The 12,852-nt window shown below is 41.3% G+C and overlaps 1 protein-coding gene across 1 annotated transcript in view; it reads left to right on the top strand.

Annotated features, from left to right (window-relative positions):
- Positions 1–12,852, top strand: part of NRG3 (neuregulin 3) — a 1,107,294-nt gene that overhangs the window by 848,372 nt on the left and 246,070 nt on the right. Inside the window, exon 3 of the mRNA XM_006755074.2 lies at positions 764–837. Coding sequence (XP_006755137.2) covers positions 764–837 — 74 coding nt within the window. The remainder of the gene's footprint in view (positions 1–763; positions 838–12,852) is intronic.

Here is a 12,852-nt window from a genome sequence, read left to right as displayed (position 1 = left end):
GCTGGGAGGCAATTTCCTCCCCTCCAAATCCCGCCCACCTCAGGAAAGGTGCCTTGTGCAACGCTTGGCAGAAAGCAGGCACTTTGCACATGTTTGCTGAACTCAAAAGAGAAAATGAGGAGAGAAAAGTGGGCATTTACGGAAAATTCACAGAGACCTTGCACACAGAGATCTTGGCAGATGTGAAAGAAGTTACGCTGGCCAATCAGGCCCCAGGGACTTGAAACATAGCTAACTTAAAAAAAAAAAAAGTTAAAAATTCGCAAAGGAACTAACTAATAAAACACAAGAAAAATAAACAGTCGCCAAAATCTATTGATAATATTGAAAATTACATGAGAAAATGTTTTTTATTAGAAAAATGACACTTGGAAAGCAATGCTTCTGAACGGGCACCGCAGTCTCTTAGAGACAGTGTGTTGCATAGAGAAAAGCATGCCTGCGTCCAGAACTCTGACATGAGGGCTACCACTGCTGAGATTGCTACGAGGGTCATCTTAAAAAGTGTTCAATTTGTGCAGTAGGTATTTTATGTAAAATTATGGAAGCAAAGAAGTGCTGGGAATTTTTGTTTGGTTTTGCACAGAAATAGACTAAAATCTGCCTGTTGATGTTACAGACATACTAAATCGAATTATGCAAAGCATGAATGTTCTATTCTCACTTTTATCTATTTTATGTAATTAGTGGCTATGGTGCTTGTTGAAATTTTGAAACGTTCACAGCCACATGCATATGCTTATTATTTATCCCCTTTTCTCAGGTGCAAAGAAGGCTACCAAGGAGTCCGTTGTGATCAATTTCTGCCGAAAACTGACTCCATCTTATCGGATCCAAGTAGGTCAAGCATTTTTCTTCTCTCACACAATATTTAGGCAGCCCGGACTCTGAGCAATGGCTGCTAACTCAGCTGGAGGCTGCGTTGCACTCGTGTGACTCTGCAAGCTGCCAGGGTGGGTGCTGATGACAGGGTTAATGTTCAAAGCTCGCTCAGAACTAACCAGGTCTAGGTCCGGGTCTTCTGGATGGGGCCTGGTCTTCACATTCAACTCCACTGCCAACTAACCGCCCCTGGGGACTTCATGGAAGCTGGCCGCCTTGGCTTTCAGTTTCTGCCATCCACTTCCACCCCATTAGGAAAGCAAGGATATAGGAAAAGAAAAGTACTTATTATTTATCCAAAAGAATTTGTAGAAGCTAAAGTACCGACCTCTGGCTAGTAATTTGTGATAATATTAAATCTATTAACCTTTTATCTGACTTATTGAAATATGGAAATATGCATATCAAATTATATAACAAGTTTTCAAACAGAGAAACCCCATTTTAGCAACACTATTTGCATATCAGTGATTACTACTAATATTTTTTCATGAATGAAGACAATTTCCCATTAAGAAATATTTCTAGTCATGAGTTTCTTTTTCTATGTGAAGTTAAAAGTAGAAATATTGCGAGCCATTGGTTTATTTTCCTACATGAAGTTAAAAGTAATGTTCTGTACCATTATGCCCAATTCTAGTCAAATGTGGGATTTTTACTCTATGTGTAAATAATCTTCTGATGTTGCAATGACTGCTATAACTGAGTCACTTCTAAGGCAAGATAACTTTTATTCAATCAGCAGTTTAGTTCAGTGAAGATAATGACAGGCATTTCCAATCGTAAAGGCAATGTTACGGTTTTCTAATTACCAATCATGCATAACATAAATTGAGCAAAGCATTGCGTATTGACAACAGACAGAGGTCGCCTATCTGCTAGTATGCATGTTGCTGCACAATGAATGTGGCTAACCATCTTTTAACATCTTTTCAAAATGCATATTTTCATTTTGCCCCTGAATTTCTAGCTGTGTTTCATCAAGAAAATGTAAAAATTTTTAAAGGAGAAATTTTTCTTTAATTTAATTTGACTGTGTTTTACCTTGGTAAGGTAAGTCACTATACAGTGTCTACTACTCTTCTTCACAAATTTAGCTCTCCTTGAGAAAGGTGTGTGCGTGTGTGTGTGTGGGGCGGGGGGGGGGGGTTTTAGTTCTGGCTGTGGGTTCTCGCTCCCTTCCTGACAGGTTACTTACGAGTCACTCACTTGTCAATCAGCCATTTGGTCTCCAGGGGGGGGGGGGGGGGGGGGGGGGGGCGAGGGAAGAAGGTCGCCTAAAACCTAGCAACAAAGCCAGCCATGGATTCTCTGCTCTGTGAAATGCGAGGCCCTGCTGTCCAGGAATTGCCCAGACAGGGGCAGATACCAGAGTATGTTGTATCTTTTTCCCCTGTGATTTGGTCACATGCTAAGCTGATGCCTGGAAAGTATGGTTGTGGATAGAGACATGTATTTGGAATTATTAGCAAGTTTACACAGAAGAATGAGCTTGCTGATTCTTTCTTTATCTTTTTCTTTCTTTTCTTTGACATTCTCTCTGACCTAGTTCCCTTCTTTGTTATGCTTTCTTCCCTTTCTTCTTTCTCTTCCCTTGTTTTTCCTTCCCTTCTGTTTTCCCTTTACTTCCTTCTCTTTCTTCATTATTCACTTTCCCCTCTACCTTCCTTCTCTCCCTCATCTCTCCCTTTCTTCCTTCTCCCTTCCTCTTCTTCCTTTTCTTTTTCTTTTCATATATAGCTGTGGAATCTCTATCAAGGACAGTGTTCTGGAAAAGGGTTTGAATATAGTATCACATGGTGAACATAATCCCTTTTAAACAATAATTAAACTCTTGCCATCCAATTGAATATCATAGTGCATCACTTCAGAGGTTGAAGGTGAGGTCCCTTATAAAGACTGTATGCTCCTCAAAGAAAAGTGATCCAAGATCAGACAGTAACCATGTAAACCTATGTCATATATACATGAAAATAAGTAGTGCAACAATATTCATAATAGTGAAACAATGGGCACGGTCTAAAAATCAGCAAGAGTATATTTAAGTAAAACATAATATGGCACATCTATCATGCTCTATTAAATTATCATTAAAATAATAGCTGTATGAAATAATCTTACTAAGTGAAACAGCAAGATGGAAATTATTTTCATATAAGATTGCAGCAGGAACATCCTTTGGTAAAATGATAAAAACACACAGACCCTAAAATGCAAAAGGGGGACTTTAAATGTTTGGACTATGTAAGTATATGGAATTTTTTTCTCTTTTTTCCTGTTTTCTATAAAATGGCACATGATTATGGGAATAAAGCTGTGAGAATGCCTTGAAACAAAATGTAAACAAACAAACATTGGGAAACCTGTGGATGAATCCTTGAGGCGCAGTTTAATTGAGAAAAACATTATACCTTCCATTCATTCATGCATCATCCATTTATTTATGCAATTATTAATTCATTTCACAAATATTTTCTAAACATCCACCAACAGCCATCTAATCAGTCAGATCCTGTTAGTACAAAGGTGTGCAAACAGGATTCAGGCTCCAAGACCCCCCTGGCTGGACCAAGTAGCTCAGTTAGTCCTAGTGCCATCCTGATTTGCCAAGGTTTTGATTCAATCCCTGGTCAGGGACACATACAAGAATCAGCCAATGAATGCCTAAATAAGGGGAACACCAAAGAGTGTTGCTCTCTCGCTCCTTCTCTCTAAAATCAATAAATAGACATTAAAAATAGTAAAAATAGTACTAGTAGGTTGATATCACTGAGACTGAGAAGAAGTCAGTGCCAGATAAACATTAGCCCATTTTCTGTATTATAATCATACTAGTAGCAGTGCGCACAAATCCATGCCCCAGTAGCTCGCCAGTAGCTTGCTGCTGCCCTCCAGTAGCTCTCCGCCCGCTGCCCTGCCCTCCTGTAGCTCCCCCGCCCCCTCTAATAGCTTGCTGCCATGCCCCCCTCCTGCAGCTCTCCACTGCCAGCTTGTAGCTCAGCTGCCCCAACCTCCTGCTGATCCATCATCTGGTGGTTACGTGATCAGTCATTATGCTTCACAGTGTGACAACCATTTGCATATTACATCTTTATTATATAGGACTAGTATGTTTAGGATTTACAAGTGCCAGGCACTGTGCTAGAGAACTTTACCTAGATTATCTCATTAAAACCCTCATAATCATGGTCTAGCAGAGAGTTTCTGGCAATAGTTCACATTTTATAAATGAGGAAATTAGGCCTAAGAGATGTTAAACAGACTTGCCCAAGGTTACACAGCTGGTTAATGCTGGAGTCTACCTTCTAATCCAAATAACTTGAGGGCCTGAGCTCCCAACCAGGCCTCTTTTCTTCCTTCCTTTGCCCCCTCCTTCCTCTAGTTATTTTCAATATGGCATTTATCACTCTAAATTTCATTGACTGAGACTCAATGACCTGCAGCAAACATCAGTCTAAGGAACAATATTTGCACAATTTTCATATCTTAATGCAGCAACTTGAGCTTCCATAGAGATTTAAATCCCTAATGAAATTTTCCTGTCAAAATTCTTGCTGAAGGATCGTTTAATTTGCTGCTCGTGATATCTTTGGAATGACTGGGCGCAGGAAACCAGCTTCCCTCAACACCCTCTCTCTGACACCCGACACCCTTTCTCTCTCTCTTGCTTCTTCCCCACTGCTGACTGTGTGCTGTGTTTAGGGAAATCCCAATTAACAGAGGATTGGAAGTGTGGGTGTGTGTTTGATTCTCCCCCAGGCAATGCAGAGTTGATCTGAAATGTGAATCTGTGCCAATTAATATAAAACTAATACTAAAACTTCTAATTATATGCATTTGGGGCGACAGAGCCAGGCCTTGCACGGAGAGGCCCAGTGGCAGCTCTGACCAGTGTCTTCAGTGTGGCCCCAGGCTGCGTCCTCAGCCCTGCTATGTCAAAAACCTATCTCTCTGCTCCTTTCATCCCCCCAAGAATCTGTAGTTAATTCCACTCAGGAAAACATGTACACACGAGAATCAAACTTACAAAGTGCTTTGATCTTAGTTTTTTAAAAAATATCTAAGGCATATAGCTGCCACGTTAATGGAGCCCTCATAGCATTCAGCTTGCATTGCGATCACAGGTGGATAGCGGGCAGGGCTCCGGAGCAAGGCAGTGAGAGGAGCAAACTATGGCCGGGACCACGAGCGTGTGGTCTTCAGAGGAGGAAGCCGCAGCAGCCAGGGTAGATATTGCTGAAGGCACATTTCTGCACCCTGCCTCCTGCTGCAGCCAGGCCTGCCCTGGAGAGCAGAGGTCAGCCTCCCGGCAGCCTCATGATCTTCTTGGCAATTTCTAATGCCATGACTTCAGAACCAGTCTCCTTTCCCTGCCACAGGATCAACCTGTGGACTCCTGTGCTATTTCCTCATCCTTACTGCACACACCCACCTAGGCCAGGTTCCCTCCCTAGCCTCAGAGCAAAGCTAGATGGAACTCTAGGACCATGAGCTGGCCAAGGATTCAGGCAGATATTTTCCAGGTCTCCCCTCTTAGGAGCACCATGCCAACCCCAGTTATCATGATCCTGATTCCATCACTGGCCAAAGCGAGAGCTGCTCCAGAGCATGGATGCAGAGCAGAATCCAAGAAACGTGCTGAATAAGAAGATATCAGACCTCATGGTGCCTGCTCCCCACATCAGCACCCAGCACCCTGATCCCCATGGTGGTGATATGGGATTTTGGGACTGGAACATGCGGTGTTCCCTGATTCTTTGTCCATCAGAGTAAAATCCATAGACAGGAAGTGGTATAGCAAAAATAAAGATTTATTGAAGAACAAGTACAGACTCCCATATGGGGAGCGAGAAAGAGACCCACCGAGTCCCTGTTTCCATGGCTTATAAATCCATGGCTTCAGATCTTGGTGCCTTGAGATCCCCTCTGATTGGTCACTGTTCCCTTGGACTGGTTCTATGGTAACTTCTGGGCTCAAAGGTTGAACCTCCGCCCCCTCCTTCCTTATTGTTTTCTTTCTTCTTCTCCTTCTGGATGAAGGGCTTCCTTCTCTTTATTTTGTAAATATCGACCTTTTGTGTTCCCAGCTCCCTCATTCTATGGAAATATACCTGTTGCAGCTTTTCAGCTCCCCCATTCTATGGAAATGTACCTTCTGCTGCTCTGCAGCCCTGTGCTTCCTCCATGGTCCCTTTAATTTCTAAAATGTCTAAAATGTCTAAAATGTCTAAACCTGTCTTTTTCACCCCAAAAAATTCCTGTTTCAGTGGGCAGTAGGTGACAAGTCTGCATGCCCTAGTCCTGACATGGGGCTTACAGCTTAGCTCTCAGAGTCATCTAGTCTTCACTGTGGGAGGATGGAGGGTAACTTCTGACTCTAGTCTATATAAACTGTCAAAAGGAAAGTGTCCACAATCTTCGGATCTAGTCGACTTTCATTCAGCAATTCAGGAACCAGGCAGCATCCCATCTGGCAGAGAGAAAGCGCTCCGGAGAGCTGTACAAGGTGAGAGATTTTTATAGACCAACGTGAGCAGGAGAAAGGAAGTTATGCCCAGTGTTTGCTGATTGGTTGAAACAGGGTGACTTTCCTTTATGGAGCAAAGGGAAGTCTTAGAGGCCCGTGGGGTTACTTGTTCTGAGCAGGCGAGCACGAATGGGTTGACCTAGGCCTTTCTTTCCTGGGATTGCTGAACATGGACATTTAAGTGAGTTTTGGTCGCTGATGTGGGACTCAGCATGAGTGACTCTGGTTCCTTTAACAGGACTGTCTTACATTTACTTCGGTTTCTTTGGATCTTAGAAAGCAGGCTCTGCTCTGAGAGTGCCTGTAAGATGATAGGAGCCTGCTATGTACTTGGATCAGCGGAAAGCAACAACAAAGATGACCTGGGTCTAGACGTTCCATCACTCTACACTGGGTTTGTGGGCCCCACCTTCCCAGGAATAGTCACTTTGTGGATCCAGACATTCAGTTTGCCATGGCATGTGGTTGTAGCTCCAGGCAGTGGACCAGCCAGCACAGCCACTGCCAGATGGCTTGTAGGGACAACTGACTCATCAGGTCTGAGCACAGTGGGTCTCCTTCTGGTACCAGGAAGCCTGCTGAATCATCACTTTCCCAGTGCCCAATCCATTCAGCCCAGGGCAGAGCGGGGCTCCTTTGTCATGTGTGTCAGATTGAGGCAGAAGGAAACTTGAGAGCACCCTCGAAGAATCAATGTGGGGCCCGGGTACTGGGCAGAGGTGGCTAAGCAGATGCAAAAGGTTTCTGTGAAGAGTATTAGTGGGAGTTTCCTGAAGAGACCAATGCTCTGCACTCTTGCCTTTCCCAGTTTCATGTAACATACAGCAGAGTGTCCTTTGTGTGAACAGTTAGATGGAGGGGTGTAAGGAAAGGCGTTCTTAATTGGGGGTTAAAGGGTCTTGGTTCTAATCCTGTGACCATTTGCTTCAAGCAATGTGGTTTGGAGCAGGCTCCCCCTGCAAGCCATTCAGAAGTGGGGTCAGCTGCACAGCTGAAATAACCTAGCCTTCTTTTATTCATCCACACATTATTCTCCAATTAAGTACATATAGAGTATACCACTTTGTAGATTCAAACAATAATTAAGGCTCCTATAATCAATAAGCTCATAGTTTAGTAAACTGCATTTACTTAAATGGAATTATAGGCTCCAAAGGGTGTAATATGTCCAAGAGATGGAAATTTTTAAATTCAAAATCATATTAATAATTTGATAGGACATTACTTAACCTTAATGGGTTCTGGTTTTCTTCTTTATAAAATAAGATTATATAGTCTCTAATGCATACAGTTATTATTAGGGTTAAATAAAATAATCCATTCAGTGCAGTTTGTACTTGGAACGTAGTGAGAGCTCAATAAATGTTATCTGTCATTATTATTGTTGGTTTTTATTTGAACTGTTATTGTTGCCTTTTTAACTCCACAGTGGACACGGCCTTGAGACAGTTGCTTCCAGGGATTAAAAAACATGTCATATTACCTGGCCTCAAATTTTCCAGTTGCATAGAGGCAAGAAAAGATGTGTAAACAAGTACAAATAAGAACACATACAAGATAAGACAGCTTAGGGAAATATAAAAACGGGGCCAATACAAAATCACATAAAGTGGAGGGAGAGAACTGGGTTGCTCAGGAAAGACTTATCTAGGTGTATGCATTGCGGCGAGCTCTTCACAGGGGGTGCTGTGGTTGAGTCCTGTTGCACATGCTGCACTGCCCAACTTTACACGGTTCATTCATACTAGACTGTAAAGGACTCTATGGTGGTATGTGACATCGTCCTGGGAAGGAAATTTTCATTAATAAATAAGATGGTGAAACAAAATATTCCCAAGGACAGAAAATAGAGACTGATCATTGCTTGTTCTTGGTCCATTAACCTATACTGATGAGAGGAGGTGTCTTCCAGACTGGAATATGCTCAGATTACTTGTCTCCTACACTACTCCGTCCTCCAGTAACCTGAAAGCATTGTTGGCAGAACGGATTAATATGTAAAATCTGTAACTCTTTTCTGGCCTTGAAAGAGGAGTAATAGACATCAGATTTTGACCTCGCCTCTATGAACCTCATCATTTTTATCAGGTCTATGGTGTTTTCATATATTTGACTGCTGCTATCTTCAAGACCACCCTGTACAGTTGTACAAAGCATCTAACATTGACCAATAAATCAGGCAAATACATACCATTTCTATAACACTAGGAAGATAACTACCTTTACAAGGAAGAAAACTTTCTTCATGATCACACCATTCAGAGATGACCACCTTAGCCGTTTTAGTGCATCGCACTCCAACTGTTGGACACTTGATGTGGAATATATGTCTTCAGCATCAGCCACTGCACTGAAAGCAGGGCTCATGCGGCCAGAGGGAAGCACAGCTCTCCTTGCCTCACAGCCCCTGCTCTGCTGTCTCCTCCGCTTGCTAACTGGTGCTCCTCCTCACTTAGCTCTGTCTTGCCAGGAGTCCACTCCACCTGGGACGGTGATGGACTCTCCACCTGCCTGCTCAGGGACTTCTTGGATTTGTCACAAGACAGCTCCCAGCCAGTGTTCCTCCTACTGACACACCTGCTGTCCCCTGGAGAGCAGGCCATTCAGATGTGTCTGTCATCAGGTTCTCAGGACCAACATGGCTTCGTGTCTCATCTCTCTCCTGCCCCTCCTCTATTTTCACAGTCAGCGATGGAGAGCCAGTGCTATGGGGATAGTTCTAGATTATTTGATTTTCTTTATAAACCCTTCACGTAGTGATTTGTCTCTCACTTCATTATCTATTACCCATCTTATTGACACCTTAATCAAATCTGAAGTAGGAAGAATCAAATGCTAACATCTTGTTACATAATATACTCATTTTCTTTACAAAACCGGGATCATTCTGTACATATTTTGCAATCTACTTTTTCTGTTTAGATAGTGTGACCCTTTTACCATAAAAATATGTAATTTTATGTTCTGCTAAACTATTACTTTAAAAAGTGTAATATTATAAGCATGTAATAGAAGTAATTTTAGGTTGGACTGTTTAGTGTGTTTTCAATTTTTCATGATTACAGAGATTGACAGACATTATGCATAATTCTCTACATTGAGGTATGGATTATTTCTTAAGGATAATTTCTTGACTTTTAATACATTCAAATTACTTTTCCTCAAGAAAAGTTATGTCAATTAACATTTCCATGAGCACAGTATGAGAACCGAATGGTATTATTTAGTTGCTACTTTTATAGGCAAAATTATATTGGGAAATTTATCTTACCAAGATTTTAAATATAATTTTTTTGATTACCAACAAAATTAAATATTTTTACTTTTATATCAATCAGTTTCATTTCTACTTTTGTGATTTTTAAAAATTATTATTTTTTTTGCTCGTCATATAATTTTTTTGTCTTCTTTAAAGTAGTTTGTTATTTTGAGGATAACAAATTGTTCACTATCATATATGTTGTGATTTTTCCAGATTGATCTTTGATTTATTTTTCATGGTGTTTTTTGAAACCTACAGAAGTTTTGTATTTTATGTAATCAATCTATCAGTTATTTTATAAAATAAAATACATATTTTACTAGCATAGCTTTTAAAATTTCATTATGTACATAATTTATTATTTATCACACATGCATGCATGGTTATACATACTCACTATCTATCTGAAATTTATACGAGTGTGTACTTTAAAATAGAAACAATGTTTTTTTAAATAGTTATTTTTTAATTTTAATTTAAGTATGATTGGTATACAATATTACATTAGTTATATTAATTTCAGGTATAGAATATAATGATTCAACACTTATACCTTACATTGCATTCATCCTATCAGTTCTAGTAATTACCTGCCACCGTGCACATTGATCACAATATCACTGGCTATATTCCCCTTCATCTTTCCCACCCCTCCCCCACCCCTCTCCTCTGGTACACGTAACTTGGTCTCTGTTTCTCTCAGCAGAATTTATTGAATAATCTGAACGTCCTTCATTGATATAAAAAGAAAACTTAATCATATACTCCATAATCATATATATCTAGTGCTATCTTTGGACTTTCCATTCTATTGATAAACACCATAAGAAACTTATAATATATTTTATTCTTGGTAATGTGATTTCCATATATTTTTCCTTATTTTCAAAAAGATTACGATTTGATTGATTAGTTATGGTTCAACAATAAACTATAGAGAAGTTGTTTCACATATTTTATAACACCTAATGTATTGAAAAATAGTCCTGTGTAATATTTAATAAAATGCAGATTTCAAATCCATGTATGTGGTGTAAATGGAGTGACCATATAACTTGTCATCTAACCAGGACAGAGAGTGAAAGACAGAGCTGTGAATAGCTACAATGATAAAACTGTGAAGCAGGAGTATATGGTCCTCAAACTTGTAAACTATATATTTACACTTAATACATGTGGTTTCAAAACATAACTTGAAGGCAAAGTGCAAAATGCAGTACACATAATTTCCTCATCAATGTATTTCTGTATTTTCTACAATACATTTTAGTTACTTTAATAATTATTAAAATAAGGACAATTTTAACAAACTTTGCAATGCTTACTGTGTGCCAGGCACTGTTTAAGCATATACAGATAATCCTCATATGTTCCTGTGAAGTATTTACAATAAAAAAAAAAAAAACCATTTAGCCGAAACCGGTTTGGCTCAGTGGATAGAGCTTCGGCCTGCAGACTGAAAGGTTCTGGGTTTGACTCTGGTCAAAGGCATGTACCTGGGTTGAGGGCACATCCCCAGTAGGGGGCATGCAGGAGGCAGCTGATCGATGTTTCTAACTCTCTATCCCTCTCTGTAATAAAATCAATAAAATATATTTTAAAAAAATGAAAAATGGCCAAACCGGTTTGGCTCGGTGGCTAGAGCGTCGGCCTGCGGACTGAGGGGTCCCAGGGTCAATTCTGGTCGGGGGCATGTCCCTTGGTTGCGAGCACATCCCTACTGGGGGGTGTGCAGGAGGCAGCTGATCAATCTCTCCCATCGATGTTTCTAACTATCTCTCTCCCTTCTTCTCTGTAAAAATTCAATAAAATATATTTAAAAAAATGAAAAATGAAGAGACAGTGTTACAGCTGACAGCAATTCTTTCTCATGGAGTGATACTTAATTATGATTCCTCACATTGGCCCCTTCCTTTGAGCATCATTGTTTTGTGTTTGTTTTGTTTTTTTGTTGTGTGTGTGTGTGTGTGTGTGTGTGTGTGTGTGTGTGTGTGTTTTTTTAAATATATTTTATTGATCTCAGAGCGGAAGGGAGAGAGAGGGAGAGATAGAAACACCAATGATGACAGGGAATCATCCATCAGATCGGCTGCCTCCTGCACACCCCCTACTGGGGATTGAGCCTGAAACCCAGGCATGTGCCCTGACCTGGAATCAAACAATGACCGTCTGGTACATGGGTCAAAGCTCAACCACTGCGTCACCCAGCCAGGCGAGCATCATTGTTTTTCTGAGTGACCTTCCAGATTCTCCGCTGCATTGGAATTTGAGGTGCCCCTGATAGACTGTGAGTGGGTCCCTGTACAAAACCGTGGGCCAGGATGGAGGAAGGACAGCTCAGTCTGGTTTTATCTTTCTAATTGCCACTCCAGCCTCTGGCCGGATATGACAGGTTCAAAGCCAGGTGGGGGGAGAGGAGGGACCACCACGGTGCTCGCTCAGTGAGCATGTCCTGTGGTGGTGTTCTGAGTTCATTTTGGTGATCAAGAGCTCACTGCTGTTAGGGCTCCCTCTGCCCATGCAGGGAGTCCCTGAAGAGGGGGCCCTGCAGTGCTCCTGCTCTCTGCTACAGAGAACCCACCCCTGTGATGGTGTCGCTAGGAGTAGAGTAGCCCAGCTGGCTAGGTAGCCACCCAGAGAGGGCTCCAGATCTGAATGGTCGCTCAGGTTCCACCCTGCCCACACTATCCTTCACCTCTATCTTCTCCATTTGAGGATCTTAAAAGAGAGTTCTCCCTACTCGGGCAAACTGTTCTGTCCTCTATACATCTTAATTTTATATGTAGAATATGTCAGTTTATTTCTCTATTCATCATATCTGGCTTGTTATTTAAGCACTAGTGGCCCGATGCATGAAATTCATGCACATGAAAAGGGAATTAATTAGAGGAAATATTTTAATATTGCTATTTTCCCTTTCTCTATAATGGAAGTGTCAGATGAGGGGGGCAATCTTTTGTGAGTATTCCAATGACCCTTTTATCTGAGAGTTTACAAATGGTACGCTTCTGAATGAGTATAAGAAAGAGCCCTAGCCAGTTTGGCTCAGTGGATACAGTGTGAGCCTGCAGACCAAAGAGGCAAGGGCATGTACCCTGGTTGCAGGCTCCTCCTGGCCCTAGGCCCTGATTAGAGCTCTGGCAGGAAGCATCCACTCAATGTGTTTCTCTCATCGCTGTTT

The sequence above is a fragment of the Myotis davidii genome, unplaced genomic scaffold (assembly GCF_000327345.1).
Source record: "Myotis davidii unplaced genomic scaffold, ASM32734v1 scaffold112, whole genome shotgun sequence".
Lineage (NCBI taxonomy): Eukaryota > Metazoa > Chordata > Mammalia > Chiroptera > Vespertilionidae > Myotis > Myotis davidii.
This window is presented reverse-complemented; position numbering and strand designations above follow the sequence as displayed.